Source organism: Akebia trifoliata, chromosome 14 (genome assembly GCF_017979445.1).
Source record: "Akebia trifoliata isolate Shusen 1 chromosome 14, ASM1797944v1, whole genome shotgun sequence".
Classification (NCBI taxonomy): domain Eukaryota; kingdom Viridiplantae; phylum Streptophyta; class Magnoliopsida; order Ranunculales; family Lardizabalaceae; genus Akebia; species Akebia trifoliata.
In genome coordinates this window covers 27,037,269-27,059,835 of record NC_141388.1, presented here as the reverse complement: position 1 = coordinate 27,059,835, position 22,567 = coordinate 27,037,269, and the positions used below count along the sequence as shown (strand labels likewise).

Genomic DNA, 22,567 nt, shown 5'->3' with positions numbered 1-22,567 from the left:
GTTAAAAATGAAAAATCAGACATCATGTTCTATTTCAATGTCTATTTAAAACACTTTACCATTGAGGCCATTCAGCTGTGCAGACCCCACTTTGCATTCTCCTAATTCAGCCACTCATCACCCGTTTGTGGTTGGTTATCATATGTATGAGTCTTGTTAACTTGTGCCCTTAGGCATACATTAAATTAAAGTGCATTAAATACACATTGAAAATAAGAACTTGAGGGTGTTTTTGGTAAAAAAAAACATTTTTGAGGGAATTTTTATTAGGAAACTCAATTTTCTAGGTGTATTTAATACACCTAAACATGTGCCCTTAGGGCACTTGTTAACAAAACCCGTCATATATTATGGGACATGATATATGTAACTTATAATGGAATATAAAAGATTTTTTTTAAAAAAAATTTACAATTTTGAATTACATTTCTACGCAATTTTATATGGGAGCTTCAATCTTGAATCTTTTTTTCTCACATGATCAATTGGAATGTGATTAAACTTTACATGGACATTTTATGAAGAAAATAACAAGATTTTGGATCATATACACCTAGGGACAAGATTCTTTCTTTTAATGAGAGATTTATGTGACAATATTTGAGATGTAAGACTTGGTTTCAATCCCCGTCCCTGGATATACAATTCAAACTCTTAACAAAAAAGGAAACATATGAACTCACAATTTAAATTAGGAAAGATTATAATTCCCCCATTGGGGATCAATATGTTGAATAACAAATCTCTAGGTTCATTGGGTGCTAGTCATCCATATCCTACTTGTATGCTACATGTATGCATCGTTCATAGAAAATGACAGTTTATATTGTCCTTGACTATAAAATATGTTGATTTTATGCTACTATCACACTCTCTCTTCAAGCATCTTGATTGAGATTCAAACCATTTTTTAAAGGAAAAATTTGGTCTTAAAAAGTCTAAGTTTTCTAGCATGGAACTTTTGAGTAAATATTTTAGAACTCGGGAGACCTAATTGTAGCATTTTTATTACAAAAACTCCCTTGGAATTCTGATAACTCCAAGAGAACCTACTTTATGAAGCTAGTTATCCACTAAACTTACTTTATAAAGTTTGTTTCCAGCAAACCTTGGAGTGGGGACCCAAGTTATAAAAGTGGAATTTATGTAGTTAATCTGTTATTAACATACCTTAGAGCGGATTGTAATCTCATCAATTTGTGGCATCCAAAAACATGATCTAATGCCACAAGGTTATCAATGTTTCGAATTTTTTTCTTTTGAATATGTGTCTTTCCATGAAATCTAGAAGACTGTGGTGTTGGATTGCCAATTTAATAATCCATGTGGGCCCAATGAACCTTAGTAAGATCTGAAATCTTACCATGTTAGTCATGTTAACCTCATTCATAAAGTAAGGTTGGTTCAGTAACAAAATTGATGAAGTAGGGGAGTTTTTGTAATAAAATTGCAACAAATCGGTCTGCTGGATAAATCTCTCTTATTATTTTACCTTCCACCTAATCTTGTTGGATATCGGGTTAACATCATTTATTTTGAAATTTTTAAATGAACAATGTTGGAGTGACCTCAATTCACACTTTGCTGACATGGAGATATGTACAGATCATAAATGCTTTTCATCGATATACGAGTGAAAAGCATATGTGAATCTGTGCACAGTACCACATCAGTAAAGTATAAATGAGGTCAATCTTGAGGTCACTCCACCACAACTCTAATGGGATTCACAAATCCAGTTACGAATCACACCACAAACCATGGTTTTAAAATTCGATTTCGCGTCTCATCTCATCCATGCCCGATACCGAGTCGTCTCGGACGAGTTTTTTGATACGTTTGAGACATCTCGTGAGACAAATCAAAAAATTGAATGTGAGTCCTAAATCTCGGTCAAAAAATGAGTTTGTGAGTTGGTCTCATTCAGTTTCAATACCGAGTTAACTCAGGCGATACGTCTCGGTCTCGAACGAGTTTTAAAACCATGCCACAAACTGGTTTACAACTCGATCTAATTAATTAGTAGAAAGTAAAATGGAAAGTGATGGAGTGCCTACGTTGGACACTGCGTTCAATACTGAGTTGGACTATCCAACCGTTGATTTTTAATTTGCATCTCGAAGAAAACATATCTATGGTTATTTGTGCACTGCCACGTCTGCTCAGTGTTGAACGCAATCTCCAACACTGGCAGTATAGCACGACTCAAGTAAACTAGACTAATGATAAAATGATGTGCGAAACTGTACGTGGTCAGTATGTGACTGACGTGGCAGGTGCACATAATCATAGATCTTTTTTCTTGTGTATCTCGAAGAAAAAGATCGTGGTTCTTTGCACTTTCAACTTTAGCCACACAATCACCTTTGGTTTAGTGTGTCATTTTATCACAGAGTAGGGATCTATTTAGGTGTACCTTTCCTAACCAAGGTCAAGCCAGGCACTCCATTTTATGCCATGTGGCATTTTTAGGGTCCCACTGACCGTATGAATGCGTTTGATAACTTGTAGGCGATAATCATTGGATGCACCGACATATCCATAATGTTAGTGAATGATCAAAAATGCCAAGTGACATAAAATGGGGTACCACTTGACCAGACCTTGGTTAGGAAAATTGACAAAAAAATTTGTTAGGCCTGGCCTAACGAATTTTAGAGCCTAAATTCCGTGGCCACTGGATCACAAATTTTTCTTTCCCCATTGTTTCTACTGCAATTGTGACTCTCATTCACTTCTGCGATTGCAAGTTTGCGACTCTCTCTCTCTCTCTCTCTCTCTCTCTCTCTCTCTTTCTCTCTTTGTGATCCATCGAAGTGATCTCTCAATCACTCAACATTAGAACGATAGATAGAAGAAGAAGCCATTAACCTCTTGAAATTTCTCTGTTGATTTCTCTTCCCTCTCTCTCTAATTGGTGGATCCATAACACTATTCAAATTGTTGAAGATGAAATCTAGGATTTTTTATTCTATAAAATATATTAATTTTGATTTTCTATTTTTCAAATGTGTTAATTTTGCTTCATGAAGAAAAATCTAAGAACAGATAAACATTTGATTATAGATCCTAATGATTTTATAGATCTGAGTGTTTTAATATTACTAGGACTTTTGTTCTTCCATTAATCCACTAAAGATTGAAGTAGTTTGTTTCCAGTCTTTGTTGATGAGATCGAGGAGAACTATCTTATTTAGAATTAGATTAAAATATCTCTACTTGATTATGATGTTCTCCACTTGATTACCATGATTTGTTTCTTTGAAGAGTAAGTATTGGGTTTTGGTTACTATTTTTTTGTTTTTTAAGCTTTGTAGTTTGTTTTGGTTACTATATTTCTTTGAAGAGTGAAGCAATTCAATGTTTCTGATCAGTTTGAAATAGCTCACTATGAAATTAGAAGCTCTAAGGCCTAGGGCACATGGACTAGATGTATGAAATGTTTATTTCTGTGCAATAATTTTTTGATAATTGTTTGAACAGTTGACACATGATACCATTTGATTAAGGAGGGGTGATGTTTTTGTTCACTAGCTTGTTATTACTTCTTGTTTTGTTTTATTATTTTCTTTGTCTGAAAATAGGTTTGATGGGGTTTAGCAATGCTAATTTTTTTATCAAAATCTTAAAGTAACATAATTATGTTCAACATGAAAACCGTAGAGACCCAATAAACAAGAACACAGATAACTAAATAAAGTTTTGTTTGTGGTTCATTTTGCTACATTTTCTTTCTACGTCATCATTGCTACACCCATCATGTATACAATTGGAAACCTCCCCACCTTATGATTGGGTGAGACCCATAGAACTGTTCTTAGTCAATTCGTTCTTGATCCCACTATAATGTGGTAGAACCATTGAAATATGTCCCATTCTTTGTAAATCTATATTTCTTTATGTTAGATTTTATTGAATTTAAATCAAAAGAAAGTATAAAACCCTAGCGTTCTTTTTTCATGTTTTCGCCGTTGTCTTATATCTATTCGGAACTTTGTGTTTTTTGTTAGGTGATTTGGAATTAATTGATACATTAATTTAATAACAGATTACTGTCAAATGAGGTTTTGAATAATTAATTTTATCTTGCTAGTTTCACTCCATCCTTGACACGGGTATGTTTTCTTTTCTTATATCTGGTTTCGCCAATTTAATCTTGATTTTCTAATTGTGTGCTTGACATTTGAGGTCCTAATATCACTACACGTGTGTGCGCACGAGCGCGCGCACGGGTGCGTGCAGACCTTATTGAAGTGATTTTCACGTTTTCTAGTTTAAATGTGTCACAATCCCTTTCCATACCCCCTCTCACATAGGTGAAGAATAAAAAGGTCAAATACAATCCATGGCCACTAAAATTAAATTTGCAATTAAGCACTCTCTTCTATAGGCTTTCTTTTTTCTTTTCACTATATTTTCTCAACCATTTTCCAAGAAGTGCATTATTCATTTCCTTAAAAAGTGTCTCAAATTGAGTGCACCTCCCTATTTTGGGTCACAGATTTTGTCCCCTAAACCAGATGAAGTTATTATTTTCGTCATATCCCCATATAAATATATGCGTAGGCTCGAGAAATTTTTTTTTTTACAAGTATAATTTTCCCACTTTTAGATAAATACTTCTGTTTTTTTATTTTATTTTAAAGAAACCATTCTTCTCAAGAACTTAATAAGAGGACCTCAATTTGCCTTCACTTTTTATCCAGCACCCAACAGAGGGTCTATATAAGAAGTAGGTGGTTTAATTATCTTGCACCCCTTAGCAACATCCCCAACCTCGAAGATCAGAACCTTATTCGAACTGATATAAAGATTAGAAGCCCTTTTTAAACATCATAGCAGATTTGTCAAAGTATTCAATTTCTCCGACATTGCCTCGGTGGAAATAATTGTGTACCTTTTCTCAAACTTGAACCCCTTTATCAACGATTCACTTTGGAGGTCATTACTCTCAGAATTTCTAACATAACTATAAACTAGAAGCATGATTGCGGATCCCATTGCATTAACCTTGTGGAGCTTTTGAAGAAAATTATCAAAGACACTTTCACCAAAAACGAAAAGAAGAGTCGCCTCACATACTTAGACCCATTTGCTACATTTTGCATCAAAGCCTATCTTTCCCAGCATATAATCCAGGAATGACCAAGTAACACATTCTTAAACCTTTTTCCAAAATCAATCTTGCAGCAGATCCCATCCTATCCTTACTCGCATATCCTGGAATGGCCAACCAACACCATTTGTCTCTTTATTGCATATTTCCTTTTTATTTTTAATCTAAATATGAAATTACCGATAAAAAAATGAATTCGATGATCTTAAGTTCAAATATGTTTGTTATTTGGTCTTGTAACCTTATTTGAAAATGAGGAATTTGTGACTATTATGCCACTGTTTGGGTCTTATGCTGATGAAATTACTATATTAATCATCCAGATGGATTATATAAACACTTCGCATCCAAATTTTATTGATTGCAATGCAGCAATTGAGATCTTTAAAGGTATCTGCAACTATTTCATCGAAGCCAAAGACGTAATGGTAATTATAACTGTTAAAACGGTTTAGTGTAGTCACATTTGAATAACATTATATTTCATAACAGGATTTTGTAACCTCAGCCATTGAAAGCATGGTGTGGATGTTGAAAAGCTAACCACATCTGAAAGGGGTCAAAAATCTCGAGCAAATCTTGCCAAGTGTGTTGCAAAAGGAGTTATGTCAGACAAGGTATGTTTGTTCATCCTATTATTGTCTATCTTCTCCAATTCTGTATTTTGTTTAATATTTGGGTTTCAACTAATGACAAATCAATATCATCCGGTAAACCTATGTTCCTTATATTCTCTGCATTCATGCTACCTCCTTCAAGAAATTCATAAAAAGAGTTTCTTAATACGGCTAAAAAAATTTGTTGGAAACTAGACTTGTATGTATGTGCATTAAGGATTTTGCATTGCACTTATACTATTGTCCTTTTCCTTTTGTTGGTTCATGTTGAACTATAGAAACATTCTCTTTTATAGCATTATTATTTCCCCCAGCCAGCAAGCTGTCACTAAAGTAGTATGATATTAACTTACATGGGGTTTATGCTATATTCCTGGTAGGGTGTTGGTTCGACAGCAAGTATACAATCTTTACTTACCAGCTGCAAATATATGAGCATAACCTCTAAGTTGGAAACTAGATTCCCTATGATTTCTTTTGAAGATTTGGACTCAAAATTAGTTTACTTGAGTTGTTTGAAGAAATGAACCTTGCCAAAGCACATTTTTATTTGTTATATTAGGAGAAAGATATACATTAATTTAGTTTGGAAAATTTCCTACTTCGGCAACATTGTTATTATTTGCAGGGATTGGGAGTGGGTCAAGGAATGAGATCCTAATGACTTCATTTCTCAGTGGGGATTACATCATTATCTTTTTATCTTTTCTTTTTTGCATCCTATTTCTCATTAAACAAATACTTCGATTGATGACTTCAATTTACAAATCACTTCATTTGGAACTTCTAAAGTTGCAAAATGAATTAATAGAAATTGTCCTTATTTTATTTCAGTTAATTTCTTAATTTGGTTTCATACAAATTACAAATGCCCCTTGAATAGTTGTAGCATTCTGATGGAAAACATTTGAAAATAGAAAACGTATGGAGTACAAATTTCATTTGGTTATTATCTATTAACAGGTAATTCAACTGGAAGATATTGAGCCATTTCATCAATATTTGGGGTTGGTTAGGTAACATCTAGAGAAAGCTCAGCGAGGAAACCTTATAGTGAATCTGTTGACGACTTTGAGCATATACCTTCTATGATTCAACCAAGAGAGGTAATGGCTTAGCACATGGTGATCGATTTATCAATCAATGAATGGTTTCTGCAGATTCTGACTTGAGTAGGTTTGGGACCCCCCATAACTGTTTCATTAGGACTTTTCTATCTTTAAGTTTTAAATTCAAGAGAACTACCAAGTTACTTCCCATACTAGGCCACATCAAGATATTTTTTTTGAGATCTATCTCTAACCCTGATGTGTAGGGGAGTAACTTTAATGGGTGACAAAACAAGAGAAGAATCATTTTTCTTCATACCTTCTAGTATAAAGAAGTTATTATTCAAGTTCAAATTTGTATTTTGAGGAGACCTTAGACTCACAAATTGTAGGTGTTGAAGTAGTTGTGAATGTTATTGTGTAAGTGTGTTGAAGTACTGAATTCTTTGGGAGTTAATTTTTGTCTTTCCTTATTTCTGTTTCTTTCCTATTTCCTTAGGATTTAGGGAATGACATTAGGCAAATGCATTGGCATTAGACAATAAAATTAGGAATCAGCATTAACATTAGGGTGTGTAATGTGGATCTCAGGTGCCAGTCATTACCTATGGTTTGTCTCTCAAATACTTCATTGAGTTACTAACTAGAGTGTGTAATGTGAATTTCAGATGATCGAAGCAACCACGAAGTTGGGGTGCCAATTGAAACTCTCTCTCTCTCTCTCTCTCTCTCTCTCTAGATTTCTATTTGTTAGAATTAGGACTTTATCTGAGTCTAATCTTAGTTGTAGACAACTGTTGAAGTAGTTTGAATGTGTTATAATGCTTTGTAAGGTTTGAGGAAATAACTTGAGCCATACTTTTGCAATGTTTGATGGTGTGTTTTAATCTTTATTTAGGGTGGTAAATAATTTAAGAAATGGGATGTAAGAAGTAGAAGTTAGGGTGCAAATAACAGTTTTAATTTATTTTTATTTTTTCCCAGGTGAAATTCTAATTGGACTGTGTAGAGCAGTTGTATTTTGGTGAATTTATGTCAGTTTTCAGCAGTGAATTTAACTTTTAATTTGACAGCTGCAAGCCGTCAACTCAAATTTTGTAAAATTTGATGGATTTAGACAGTCAAATATAACCCTTTTTTCACATAGTGGGACATCTGACTGGATCCCTAGCTACTCTTTATCACGAGTCTGCAGTACATACATACCTACATCAGTTTATTTTCAAACAACAGAAGCAAAGCAACGATGATTAACATTACGTCAAACACTACTTATTCTTCCTAGTAGAAATTAAAGTCTGCAGTGCATACATATATATATATATATATATATATATATATATATATATATATATATATATATAACATTACATCAAACACTACTTATTCTTCCTAGTAGAAATTAAAGTCTGCAGTGCATACATATATAATATATATATATATATATATATATATAATATATATATATATATATCTATACCTACAGATTTATTTCCAAACAACAACAGAAGCAATGATGATTGCATCATCAAACAGTTGCATGAGGCAGCCTCTCTTAATTAGGCTTCAGGTTGAGCCTTGTTGCTGCATTTATTAAAACAAAAGTCATGGTAATCGTTGCAATGACACTGAGGTGGGATGGATTTGGTGCACGCACATGATTTGCAGGTTGAATGACACGATGTAGTAATGTCTAAACACACGCAGTGAGGAGGGAAAGTTTCTGAACATCCGCAGGAGTCACAGCATGGTGATGGTTCCGAAGACCCCCAAACTGCATATATGCCCACAACGCGTGTACACAGAGATGAACAACATATATTAATTAGGTTTGCTTTGCAAATTAATTAAGAGAACTATAAGACATAATATTAAGTACTTAACAACAATATACCATCATTAGACGTTTCAGTGGTCATGATGGAGTCAAAAAATGGCAAAAGGTTAAGCCTAGCCTCCACAGTAGTACCGACACCAGCCATCATCATCGCAACCAACACCAATATTACAAACGATGCCTTCATCTCCATCTATCTCTCTCTCTCTTTCTCTCAAGCACACAAGCTGATTACAGTTTCGATGGCATTTTATAGACCCGCATCCAAAGAGGATAAGGTTCAATACTCTCTTCATTTTTCACATGGTGATATTGTTCAATTGTTGCTCCAGTTTTTAAGAAAAAAATTGTGATAATCAGACTACCCACGTCGACTGTGTGTCACATGGTGTAGCCAGATTATCATGACTCTTTAAAATAAGGTTCAATACTCTCTTCATTTTTCATGTGGTGATATTGTTCAATTGTTGCTCCAGTTTTTAAGAAAGAATAGTGATGATCTGACTACCCACGTCGACCGTGTCACATGGTGTAGTTAGATTTGTCACATGATGATGTGAAGATTTGTCGTTCATTTAAAATAATATTCAATTATTGCTTTAGTTTTTAAGATAGAATAGTGATAATCTGACTACCCACTGAGTGTGTTCACTTGGTGTAATCAGATAGATTATCATGACTCTTTCTTCGATTTTTTTTTTAATTTAACTACGTGCCCTGCTGCAGTGACATTGTTTCACACCTTGGTGTGCCGAGAATCATAGACATTTCTCACTTGTATCTTGATGAAAAGCATTTATGATTCTATACTCATCCACATCAGCAATGTGTGAAACTACGTCAGTTTCAATGTTACTTCAACATTTTCCATTAATTATTCATGTTTACATGAGGTGGGGGAATTAAGAGTCATCTGGGGTGACACAGGATTTATTGTGATTCTCACAATTCTGACGTGGTGGTACGCACATAACCATAGATTGGTTTTTTACTCGTATTGTGAGGAAACACATATATAGTTATGTGCACAACTCCACGTCACAATTGTGAGAATTACAGTAAATTGTGTCACCCCAGCATTAGTGTTGAATTAAATGTTCACTAATGCTAGAGTGACACAAATGGGGACACAGAGGGTGACACAAATGATGTGATGGCCAGCATTTAACCATAGATGCTTTTTCGTGCCCCGTCATGTCACCCCAGCACCCAGCACAACTCTTAAATGTTAGCCACTTGCTTTTTAACTCATCACCATCTCTGCAACTTATTGATCATAAGGGAAAATAACTTTTCGAACCTCAACCATAGAGACTGTCCATCAAACATATGGTTGAGAAAAGAGGAAAAATGCATGTTTCTAGAGATTATTAATTTTTCTAACGATATATTGTTCTTAGAAATCTATAGCATCTCAACAGTTTGCTTGAAGGTGAGGCTAGTCATTTTCTTTGGATCATCTAATTGGTTTGATTTTTGGCATTAAGGATGTGCCATTCTCTACTAAACATTATCCACTTGATTGTGTATAGGATTTTGCATTTCTATAGCATCTCAACAGTTTGTTTGATGGAGAGGCTAGTCATCTTCTTGGATCATCTAATTGATTCAATTTTTTGGTTTTTAGGATGTGTTATTCTCTACTAAACATTTATCTATTGATTGTGTATAAGATTATGTTCTTTGATTAACTAATACGGTGTTATTCTTGATCCGATTTCTTACTGAGTCGTGATAATAAGAAGCCCTAAAACGTAGCTCCTTGACATAGCACCATAGATCTTTTCTTCGAGATTCTCAAGGAATAAGTTCTATAATTCTATGCACTGACATATCAAGGAGCGTACAAAGAGCATCAGATTATCATTGACATCATTCAATCTTTCTTGTTGCGATGTCCAAATTGTGAAAACACTCAACGCTCAAACTCATTAGCCAAGCTTTTGAGAAAGTTCATGAGTATTCAATGCAATGAAGGCCCTGCTTGAGTCACTCCAGCACTACTCTTTTCCTTTAGGCCAAGCTTGGTACATTACAAACAGATGACTGCATTGCAAATGTTTTGGAATGAAGGCCCTGCTTGATACCATGCAAATTATTTGCAGCACTTTTTTGACTGCAAACTATTTAATGAAATTTGTAAAGGGTTTAAGAGGTTCATGCAAATAATTTGCAATGCAAAACAATTTCAGAATGTAACAAAGCATCTGTAAATTAGATTCCAAAATATGAATAAATTAAATAATCTTTTAGGGTAAAACCCCAAAAATATGGTTACAAATTAAAGATTCTCCTTTTAATAAAAAACCTAGACCATCTTTTTGTGTTACCAACATAGAAAAATTTTGTTTGATGAGACATTAGATTAGAGCATTTTTCAACCTCAATTTAATGAACATACCCATGGATGGGGTTACAAGCCCAACATTTTCTTTTGGTTCTAAACTTTTCAAAAATTGCGTTTATCACATTTCATCTATGTAATGATTCCTTTTGCTTCCTGTTCTTGAATGCAAAATATAAAAATCACAAATCAAGCCGATTTTCATTGTGCAGATCCAATAAAAGGTATGATTAAAGCATAAAAATACTAATTATTCACACACACACACACATACAACATATTAGAAAATATTTTCCTCCGATAACTTCAATTTCTCCAATTTTATACAGTAAAGAATTTTGGATGGAATTGTACAAAAGGACCTAACTTTTTACAAGAGATGTCTTCAGGTTCAAAAGGTTTTGAACTTAGGGGGCATATAGATCTATTTCTCTGAAACAAAAACTTTTGGGATTCACCATCAACCAGATGTCAAAAGGCTCCAACAATCAAAATATTATGAATCATTAGAGTATCGACTACTGAATCGAACAGATGGTTTAACTTTGAGGAAATTATGGCATTTGCACACATTTTGTTCCGACATAAGTGTTCAAGGAATAAGTACATCAACTTTGAAAAAGACATCCCAATTAGAGATGAATAATTCTACTAGACTTGAAAGTTATTTCTGCATTCAAACAAAGCCTTAAAGAGACACTTAAAACAAATAAGGTAAGTCAGGAACCAGGATGAACTTCCATTTTAACATTGTTTTTAATTGTAAATTTCTTTGTTGTTACCAAAAACAAGATAATTGAGCAACAGATAAAATAATCAAATTTCACGAACAACTATCGCACTTCAATTCAAATTCTAAAATGTCAGAAACATTGGCATTTCTTCAACTGGCAGAAATAACATAGATATCAAAAGAGAAGTGTACTTGGAAATTAAAGGCAAAGAGAAACTCATTTCTACCTTCACAGATGACTCACCTAGAGAGTAATTTACATCAGCCATTGTTGAACAGTAGATTCTATTTCTTTGAGCCACTTGTCGACTCCGTTTGTGGTTTTACAATACTTAGCTGGCCACCATCCTTGTTAGCAACAGTAGCGGCTTTCACTTCATTGCAATGGTTAATGAACTTGCTCAATTCCTGAATTCATTGCAGAGAAAATGATAAGTTATCACTACACCAAATAAACAAAATTCCAATGTGCAATAAGGGGATTTGATGTCAGCATTTTTTTTATGAATCATCATCATCATCTATGACTTATCCCAAATATTGGAGTCCGCAAAGCATGCATGTTCATATCTATTAGATTTTTAACTCGCACTCCTCAATGATGATATTATTAGACTTATTTGTGAATGCCACCACCAATTTCACTTGGGGCCGACTGAACAAATCATGTTCCTCCATTCAATCAAATTTAAAGCCACATCTTTTGTTATTTAAATGTGTCCAAATCTGCTCTCACTACCTCAATTCATGTCCTTTTTAACTTCTTCATACATTTCTTTTTTGATAAGTATAATATATTGAAAAAGGGAGAAGAAAGTACAAAGGGCCTCTCGAAGAGTTACAAAAAAGAAAGAAAAGACGTCAATGATTAAATAAAGACTTCCATCTAAAAAGAAAGTCATCAAAAGTAACCCCCGCAAAGTCTATGTTCTGATTTGACCAAAGATACAATAAGCCCAAGATCTCCAAGAAACTGCCGTAAGGGCTTCTTGACTTATTATTAAATACCCTGTTATTTCTCTCGTTCCACACCCCCCAAGCAATAGCCGAGGGAAGAATAGCTCAAAAGAGTCTTTTTCTAGAACGTTCAACTTGCACTTTGCTTCTAATTGGAGCTATTATTGGTCTTCATTGTACATTCCCAAACCATTTCAACGGCTTTATTTTATGGGATCGACTAGTTGCACACCACCACCCATTACCAATTGCACTCCATCACTTAAAAATTCTCCTCTGCACTCCATTTGGATGACTACTCCAAAAATAACTAAAAAGACGTTGTAACTCCTTTTTTTATAATTTTTTTTCTTCAGAAAGATTCAACTAAAGAAAATCAGCAATACAGCAAAAATGACCGTGCTTCTTTTTCTTTGTTTTATATTTAAAAATCAGTGTCTATGATTCGTTCTATTTAAAAGAAGAACAATTGTAAAAGAGTATACATAAACACAATCATTCTAAAATACAGAAGCAAATGTAAACATATATTTATCGACACTTCGATTGGATAACAAATCATGGAAATCCAAGAGATGAGATTCAAACATAGATTCATATTAATTTCTAAACAAAATCTAAAGAGAGATTGGAAAAAAAAACCTTAGATTGGACCCGAAGAGAACACATGCAAAATCAATCATGAGTAAAATAGATTACAAGCAAAGTACAACAAGAGCAAAGAATACAAAACTGCGAAGATGAATAAATTTTAAACCCTAGAAGATTACGTATTGAACTACAACCTATAGGTTATAACAAAGATTATAAAAATACAAAACTGTGAAGATGAATAAATTTTAAACCCTAGAAGATTACGTATTGAACTGCAACCTATAGGTTATAACAAAGATTATAAAAATAAAAAGTCAAAATCAAAAAAAGGATTTTTTTTTTTTTAAATTTGGTGTGCAACCAACAATAAATGGTGTGCAACTAATCGGCCCATGTTTTATTCCCTATTGTGGTTACTATAAATCTACTAGACATGCTTAATTTAAGTTATTTTTTGGATAGGAAAAATAAAAGCATTAATCCAGTACTAATTGCAAAAAGGACTTAAGACATGGCTCTATCAAACATACAGTAAGACCTTGCACCACGATTCACAGCATTATGCAAGTCCAAATTGCCATGCACATCCATGCCATGAAACATGTCCAAGCCATGCATGCCAATAGCCATGTGTGTCTTCTCATCCTCCTATTCTATTTTATAACATATAAACGGTGTTTTGACAGAGAAAGGAGATATTTAATAGCACAATCTCTATTCTAGATGTCCTCTCCTCTCTTTACTTCTCTCTTTTCTTCCTCAAATGATAATCTCCCTTCCTTTCTCTTCATCATTTGGAAATGTAAAAAAGTCAAAACATACATCAAAAGAACACATCAACGCCCATATCAGAAAATCAAATGGTAATGCCACTTCAGTAGAAGGTGCTAAAAACGAGAGCTATTCGGAAGAATCTAGATTATGAAACCAAATCATCCAAAGATATCAAGGTAGACAATTCCACAAAATAGGGGAAAACTTCTTCACCAAATATGAGATGAGGAATGATGTACACATGCTCAGTAAATGATAGAAGTCAATGACATGACAACCCTTGAGATTCACAACGTAGCCAATAAAACCAAAAGGATGGCTCTTACGAGTAAATTTATATCAGTTCCAGAAAATTGGAAATTTACATGCTTGTAGATAAAGATTCAATACATAATAACCAGGAGATTGATTGTAAAGGGAAAGGGTAAACCTATCTAAGTGTTATATCTATACCTTCCTCTTTCATCTTCCATTTTGGACTGTGTGAAATGAAAACCATGTGATAATTCCACTATTTTTTAAATGCTCCAAATAAATCCTTCTTAGAGAATTCCAAACCATCATCAAATAAGAAAATTTTAATCTTGCTATGAAATTCACTTTCCACCATCTTTGGAAAGAAAGAAAAATCGGGAAAGGTCAAGACTTATTTTTCATTGGATAAAACCAAGATTATTGAAAACAACAAAAGAAAAAAGAAGTAAACAGAAACCAAATATCACTATGAACCTCCCAAAGTATTCCAATCCGTCTATTTTCATTCAGAAGAAAAGATAATTTATTACTCTTGCCCAACTGACAACGGACACACAAAATAACACCCTTTATTAAACTAACCTACCGCACAAATCACTCCCCTGTTATTAGAAGCCAAATGACCCAAAGTGACACATGACCCAAACATTGAAGTCATTGTTCTTCAGAAACTATGCCACCTAGATTATGTAGAGATATGGCTAATATACATCACACACAACTACAGTTTCCCTTAAAAATGAAGTGATTGTCTAACAAAACAGAAGATTTTTTTTCTTCTATATTTAAGGAACTAACAAAAAAAAAAAGTGAAAATATAGTTCACCAGAAAAGTATACATAAGTACAGTTCTAATAAGTACAGTTCTAATATGAGAAATGGTTAAAGAACCATTCCTATCAATAACCATCTATAAGTCTTCACATGGTCTAAGAGTTAGAAAGGTACCACTTAGTATCCATGAAACCATAGATACCAATGGAGGTGACCAAAACACATTGTCTTTGTCCAAAAGAGGCTTATTAATTACAGCCCCAACATCATATATTGATTTAAAGTTCCAACTTTCTTACATACATGAAGAATCCTGATCCAACACTTCTTTCTTCAATCATTATTAACCGAGTTAAAAGGTTTCTCTCATGGGAAACGAGTTGAATAGTCTGAGACAACTCGATCTCGTCCATGGTCGAGACAAGACGCTAGCCAAGTTCTGAAACCATGGGAGTTTGTCAAACCTTTCGAGTCAACAAGTATCTGTGGTAGACAACATCTTCATATACAAATCAAGAAGCTAGATTTTAACCTTTAAAGTGGAAATCCTAGTATTATCAGCCATCTCATATTGGATAATTTTGATGGAAAGTTAAGAAAGGGTTTTAGAACATAAACTAAATCACCAAAGTCCAAACACAACGAACTAAAGAACTCCGATATCAAGCACAAAATTCATCCAAGAATAAGAGAGACAGAGAGGAGCTTACACGGTCGACATCCATTTCCTTAGTGATCTTTGAGGGCTTAATGAATCTCTTTCCTGCAAATCAATCCAGTTTTACAGAGAGAACTTTCAAATTGTTAATTTTTTTTTTAAAAAAATACTTAAAAAATCTACCTTTGCGATTGAGAGGAGCTTTCCCGTGGCGATTGGGAGGAATGGATTTCTTCTTCTGTTTCCCTTTGAATTGATCGCCTTTCTGCGTCATCTTCTCCTTCTTCTTCTTCCTGTATTAGGGAATTTTAGGGTTTCGATCTGTGTACCTTTGAAATTCGCCCCAAATCAAATCGCTCAGACTCTCAAACTACTTTCTAAGGTTTAAGTATGGTTTTTAAACTCGTCCGAGACCGAGACGTATCGCCCGAGTTAACTCGGTATCTCAGCCTAACGAGACCAATTCACAATGAGTCATGAGACGACCGCGTATCGTGAGATATGCGAGTCGTCTCAGACGATATTTTCGCAAAATTCGGACAATACGAACGAGATATATGAGACATTACTGATTTTACGTTAACTTGCGAGACAAATGAGTTGTATCGGACGAGATTTTAAAAATCTCGTCCGAATTAATCAAGTTTTACCGAATATTTTTGAAATTAGTGATGGACCAATGATGCACATTGAATCAACACCGTTAAATTGTGGGCCATTTTTCGAAATCGCAAATATAGGATGCTTCTCAACTGCTAATTACTGATGTAATCGGATACTTAGGATCATAAATTACTATGATCCCCTCAATAGTAAGGCAATCAATGGGTCCAAAATCTGATCCATTCAAATTCGATAATTTCAAATCTCGATTGAAGATTTGGGTTTTGAAAATAGTTTGGCTGTCAATGGATCCAAAATCCAATTTGTGCCTATTAGATAACTTCATACATGGATTAAAGATTTGGGTTCCAATAAAAATTAGATCCGATAAGAATTTGATGCAGTAACCTATCGGATGGAATATGGATCAATCGTGTCCCTATCCGATAAAATGTGAGAAAGTACGTCAATTGTGTTACATAATTTTGTATTTTATTTTTTGGAATGTTGCTTCTTTGTATTTTATATGTCAAATCATACTTATAATATGATGAAAATCAATTGAAACATATTAGGACCATATTGAGATCGAATAAAAACCAATTCCAATAAGGGCCGATCCAATTTTTATAATACCGATTTTAATCGAATTGAAATTAGTGTTTTAATTGATATTTTTGATGATAAGTTTGGTACTCTTTAAATATTGTGTTTGGAAAACAAGTGTAGTGCACTTGTGCAATGAAAATGAAACAACGTAACAATGTAAATATTTAATTTAATTATTTTGATATGTATATTATGAATTTTTTTTTAATTTTATATTATTTTTGGGGTTCATTTCTTAATAGGAATCAATTCTGAATTTTTCCTGAATTTTTCAGATTTTTACAGATTTTTTAAATGGTTAAAAACCATTGTTTCAATGTCGAACGAGACGAGACGTATCGTCTCGTTCACCTCTGATACCGAGTTGACTCGGACAATACGTCTTGTCTCGTCGAGTCGTCTCATTCAACATTGAAACAATGGTTTTTAACGATTTAAAAAATCTGAAAAATTCAGGAAAAATTCAGAATTGATTCCTATTAAGAAATGAACCCCAAAAATAATATAAAATTTAAAAAAAAATTCATAATATACATATCAAAATAATTAAATTAAATATTTACATTGTTACGTTGTTTCATTTTCATTGCACAAGTGCACTACACTTGTTTTCCAAACACAATATTTAAAGAGTACCAAACTTACCATAAAAAATATCAATTAAAACACTAATTTCAATTCGATAAAAATCGGTATTATAAAAATTGGATCGACCCTTATTGGAATTGATTTTTATTCGATCTCAATATGATCCAAATATGTTTCAATTGATTTTCATCATATTATAAGTATGATTTGACATATAAAATACAAAGAAGCAACATTCCAAAAAATAAAATATAAAGAAACTTCACAATTATGTAACACAATTGACCTACTTTCTCACATTTTATCGGATAGGGACACGATTGATCCATATTCCATCCGATAGGTTACTGCATCAAATTCTTATCGAATCTAATTTTTATTGGAACCCAAATCTTTAATCCATGTATGAAGTTATCTAATAGGCACAAATTGGATTTTGGATCCATTGACAGCCAAACTATTTTCAAAACCCAAATCTTCATTCGAAATCTGAAAGTATCGAATTTGAATGGATCGGATTTTGGACCCATTGATTGCCTTACTATTGAGGGGATCATAGTAATTTATGATCCTAAGTATCCGATTACATCAGTAATTAGCAGTTGAGAAGCATACTATATTGCGATTTAGGAAAATGGCCCGCAATTTAGGAAAATGGCCCACAATTTAACGGTGTTGATTCAATGTGCATCATTGGTCCATCACTAATTTCAAAAATATTCGGTAAAAACTCGGTTAACTCGGACGAGATTTTCAAAATCTCGTCCGATACAACTCGTTTGTCTTACGAGTTAACGTAAAATCTGTAATGTCTCGTATATCTCGTTTGTATCGTCCGAGTTTTGCGAAAATATCGTCCGAGACAACTCGCATATCTCACGATACGCGGTCGTCTCATGACTCATTGTGAGTTGGTCTCGTTAGGCTGCGATACCCAGTTAACTCGGGCGATACTTCTCAGTCTCGAACGAGTTAAAAAACCATGTTTAACACTCTGTTTGGATTGAGGGAAGGGAAGAGAAAATTTGCTAATTTCTCTTCTTTTCCATTGTTTGGATTGTTAAGTGAGGAGCGAAGAGAAGAAAAATGGGGGGAAGAGGGGGGAAAATCCAGAATTTTGTTCCCTCCAAAAGTGGAGAGACAAGGAGGGAAGGGAAGGGAATAAATTTTTCTTTCCAAATTTGCCCTCATTCTTTTTTAAAATTTCCAAAGAAATGTATTATTGGCAGGCCAAGTATTATTAGTTACACCCCAAGTAAATCTTATAAACAAATTTCAGAAACCTAGAGATGCTTGCGAAGGAGACGAAGATACCTAGAGAGAAGGAACGAAGGCAACGACCTATGTCTCTCCACACGAGTTTGTAAAAGCTTACTCTGCTCACCTCAAACGATCGGGAAAGGTAAATCCTCAAATCTAGGTTTTCTCCAAGATCACAGACTTCTTCTCTTGTTTATTATATGTAAATTTACATTATAATTGCAAATAGCAGATTAATATTGGAACTTTGATTTTTTACTTTTTTTTCTTAATGTATCTGTACAATAATTTTGGGGTTTTAGATTCGTGCTTGTTGGTTGATTTGTTCCACATTTTATTTTTATTTGATTTGCTTTTATATTTTTTTCGAATGTGAATCTCTATTATTTGTTCTCAGGATTTGGAGTTTTGCTAATCTGATTACGAATTCTACAGGTTTAATGTGTTTTAATGTCAAGGGCTGTTTGAATGCACTGTAGAAAATTATTTTTTTGAAAAAATGGATTATCAATTTAATATGATTTAGGGCTATTTGGATGATAATGCCAACATTTGAGCAATTCTCCTAGGAGTTAGTAATTAACTATTTTCTTTATTAGTTCTAATTTGTCGTCGAGATTAGCTTGAAGTGTGTTACTAATCAATATTTGATTTTCAGTAATATTCTTGCTATGTTGAAAGTAAAATAGAATGCAATTATATCATAAGGGTGGATAAAGAAGTTGGGGTTTTAAAGGGAAAATGCAATCTCTCTCTCTCTCTCACACACACACAAAAGATTTAAAACCATGTTGATACTTGTTGGTAAATAAGAGACACGAAAGTTTTGAGGAAAAAAAAATATAAATCTGTTAAAGAAGAGCAAATAAATAAGGTAAACACGGAATTTATGATGTTTTATATTGTTTATGTACAAGGAAGGCGATAAAGATATTTACAAACTTGCAACATAAAAGAAGAAAACTGGAGATATTGATGCATTGAGAATGAAAACCAAAATTTTCTATTTTTAGTAAGGAAAATTAAGGAAAGATGAAGGGATAATTTTCATACATTGCAAAATGAAGATCACTTAGTGAGCTTAGAAGTTGAAGGAAAGGCTTATCTTACATAAGATATATAAGCTATTGTAAGATTGTGTTATAAAAGTGTAAGGGACTTTGGCTTCGGTTAAAATATAAAAGGCTTTTCTGACCAGATTGTATCCCTATAGATACTTGGAAGTACATTGGAGAAACTGTATTTTATTGGTTTCTTAGGTTATTTAACAATATTTTTAGATACAAAGAAAATGTTAGAGAAATGAAGTATTATGGTATGGTTTACAATAACAAGCGTGATATGTAAAATTTCACCAATTATCGTGGGGTCAATGCAAAAAAGGTTGACTATCGGTGTTATTTTCTTACTTGGACAATTAATGGTAAAGTTTCGAAAATAGAGACAAATTTGCACATGATTTATTGACATGGAAAAATATAAAGTCCCATATGTTGATGTTATGAAAGATGTGTATTGTGGAGCTGTTGCTAATTTTAGAACAATTGGTGGCGAGATGTGCCAGTTTCCACTTATAGTGAGTTTGTACCGCAGACCAACATAAAGTCAATATCTTTTTAAAGAAAGATTGGATTTTGTGAGGTGGGTTTAGCGAAGTTTTGTTATTTTTTTTTAAAGAAAGATGAGATTTTTGAGAGGTTGGTGGTGTGTTTAGTAGGTATTGAGCTCAAAAATGAAAGAATTGGTTGAAGTGAAGGTGGGTTCTTGTAATTTGATATATAGAGAAAAAAAAAATGGCTTGTTCTATTGAAGAAAGGAGAAAAATAGGGGTTGGATTGGTGAATGGGGCATCTACTCTGCTTGAGGAGATGAAAATTTTGAAAGAAATTCAGGATCAGTCTGGTTAGTTTAATTTTCAATCCCCCACTTTTTTATTGCTTCAGAGTTGATTCGCTAACTTGACTAAGAATATATGAAACTTGGAACTATTGAAGCTTGAATCTTAAACAAATATGCTTGTTTGAACTTACAAGTGATTTACTTGTATATTTGCATTTTGTTAGAAGTTCTATCTAGTGGGAGACCTTCTGTGACGCTGTTTAGAGCTGCTTTATTCCCTATATATGTTTGTTTTTCTCTTATAAAGGACATTGAATTTAGACTTGTCTTTTGTTGGTTTCAGAGGCAAAGAAGACTATAAATTCGAAGCTTTGGCATGCTTGTGCTGGGTCGCTTGTTTCGTTGCCTCAAGTAGGGGGCCTAGTTTATTGTTTTCCACAAGGACACGTCGAGCAGGTGTGTTCTACTTCCTTTAGTGTTGATTTAGTTTCTTCTAATAACATCCAAAATATTATACCATGAACAATTATATAATGAATATCGGTTGCGTAATTTCATGAAAGATGAGAGGGAGAGGGGGGAATGTGTAATTTCATTGTTTAAGGTTCAATGATACCAGATGTGCTCTGAGCAGTCACCAACTAATAAGAAAATATTGTTAGTTGTCCATTTCTTGGAATATTACAATGGAACCAAACCTCCTCGTGGTTGAAAATATTGATTTTTTCTACTTGGTAACATTACTTTGGATGGTTTTCATTTGCTTCAATAGGTGGCATTTTCAACCAAAAGAGTAGCAACCTCACATATTCCTAATTACCCAAAATTTCAGTCTTAGTTGACGTGCCAGGTTCACAATGTTACGTTACACGTACATATTATTAATCAATATTGTACTTCCTTTCCTTCTTTTACTTATTTATTAAATTTTGTATTTTTTGGTCTTGACATATGTTGCTTGAAAGATCTTCTATGTTCCTCACTTCATGTTACATGATCTTCTCCTAGGCTGACAGAGAGACGGATGAAATCTACGCCCAAACGACTCTTCAGCCAGTGAACATTGTAAGCTCAATAAGTTGTCAACTTAGTCTAAAATATTTCATTCCTAAAAAAAAATGCAATCGATATTATTAAGTTTGCTGGAATCAAGAGAAGGGTATATGAATGGGCTTCATTGATCAGGAAAAGGAGGTATTTCATATGGCAACAAAACTTTAACTGCAAGTGACACAAGCACGCATGGTGGCTTCTCAGTTCCTCATAGGGCAGCAAAAAAGTCCCCCCCCCCCTGGTGAGGCTTTTACCATGTTGTACAAGAAAAAATAAATTTGCTTTGATGGAAAAGTGAGTACTGTTGTGCAATTCTCATGTTATTTGTCTATTTTAGGATTATGCAATGCGACCTCCAAGTCAAGAACTATTAGTCTGAGACTTGCACAATAATTTGTGGACATTTAGTCACATATATAGGGGATAGATTGAGGGGGTTTTTTTGTGTGGGTATTTTTTACATTTTTAAGCGATTTGAGTACTTTTTTACATTCGTGGACGATAAATACTAGTTTGACAATTTAAAGGCCCAATACTTGTTTTTGTTATTTGCAATATAGTTGGATTCAACTTCTATATGTTTTTAATTCATGTAGGGCAGCCAAAGTAACACCTTCTTACAACTGGTTGGACTTCATTCGTGGGAGCTAAAAGGCTTAGAGCATGTGATGTTGTTTTATTTATAAGGTAATTTGGACTCCTATATCTTTGTGCTTCGTGGGTATTGTAGTTTGTAGGGCTACCAGGTTTGTTTACTTAAATGAGTATTTAATATTATTTACTTATTTTCTCTTAACCTGTCTCTGACTTGTGCAGGTTGTTGAGCTCAATTTTCTGCATCCAAGCGAGGGAATCCACAGACATTGGGATGGCAGTTACCGTATAACATCTACTACTGCTGATCAAG

At 33.7% G+C, this 22,567-nt stretch overlaps 1 protein-coding gene and 1 long non-coding RNA gene across 4 annotated transcripts; one reads left to right on the top strand and one right to left on the bottom strand.

The window, feature by feature from the left end:
• The first annotated feature begins 2,617 nt into the window (after window positions 1-2,617).
• On the top strand, window positions 2,618-7,656 carry LOC147386643 (uncharacterized). Its single transcript, XR_015171676.1, has 4 exons — window positions 2,618-5,506; window positions 5,609-5,733; window positions 6,697-6,839; window positions 7,451-7,656. It is a non-coding gene; the product is annotated as an uncharacterized LOC147386643 (long non-coding RNA).
• Window positions 7,657-8,246: 590 nt separating this feature from the next.
• On the bottom strand, window positions 8,247-16,099 carry LOC147386642 (uncharacterized). 3 transcript variants are annotated; one of them, XM_086423108.1, is made up of 4 exons: window positions 15,892-16,098; window positions 15,761-15,813; window positions 11,941-12,104; window positions 8,247-8,556 (listed from the first exon to the last, which is right to left on the bottom strand). In XM_086423108.1, exons 1-3 carry the CDS (start codon window positions 15,980-15,982, stop codon window positions 11,982-11,984), a joined length of 267 nt encoding a protein of 88 aa, XP_086279234.1. In that variant the 5' UTR covers window positions 15,983-16,098; the 3' UTR covers window positions 8,247-8,556; window positions 11,941-11,981. The 3 variants fall into 3 exon arrangements, with proteins under 3 accessions (XP_086279234.1, XP_086279235.1, XP_086279233.1); XM_086423109.1 differs by lacking the exon at window positions 8,247-8,556 and adding an exon at window positions 10,313-11,119 and having other exon boundaries at window positions 15,892-16,099; XM_086423107.1 differs by lacking the exon at window positions 8,247-8,556 and having other exon boundaries at window positions 11,785-12,104; window positions 15,892-16,097.
• Window positions 16,100-22,567: the final 6,468 nt, after the last annotated feature.

What these genes read in the sequence shown, in the direction of transcription:
- LOC147386642 (XM_086423109.1), bottom strand. Translation starts at nt 15,982, where the DNA reads ATGACGCAGAAAGGCGATCAATTCAAAGGGAAACAGAAGAAGAAATCC. An exon ending in AGCTCCTCTCAATCGCAAAG is followed by an intron (nt 15,814 to 15,891) that starts GTAGATTTTTTA and finishes ATTGATTTGCAG; the next exon opens with GAAAGAGATTCATTAAGCCC. An exon ending in AGGAAATGGATGTCGACCGT is followed by an intron (nt 12,105 to 15,760) that starts GTAAGCTCCTCT and finishes CAATGAATTCAG; the next exon opens with GAATTGAGCAAGTTCATTAA.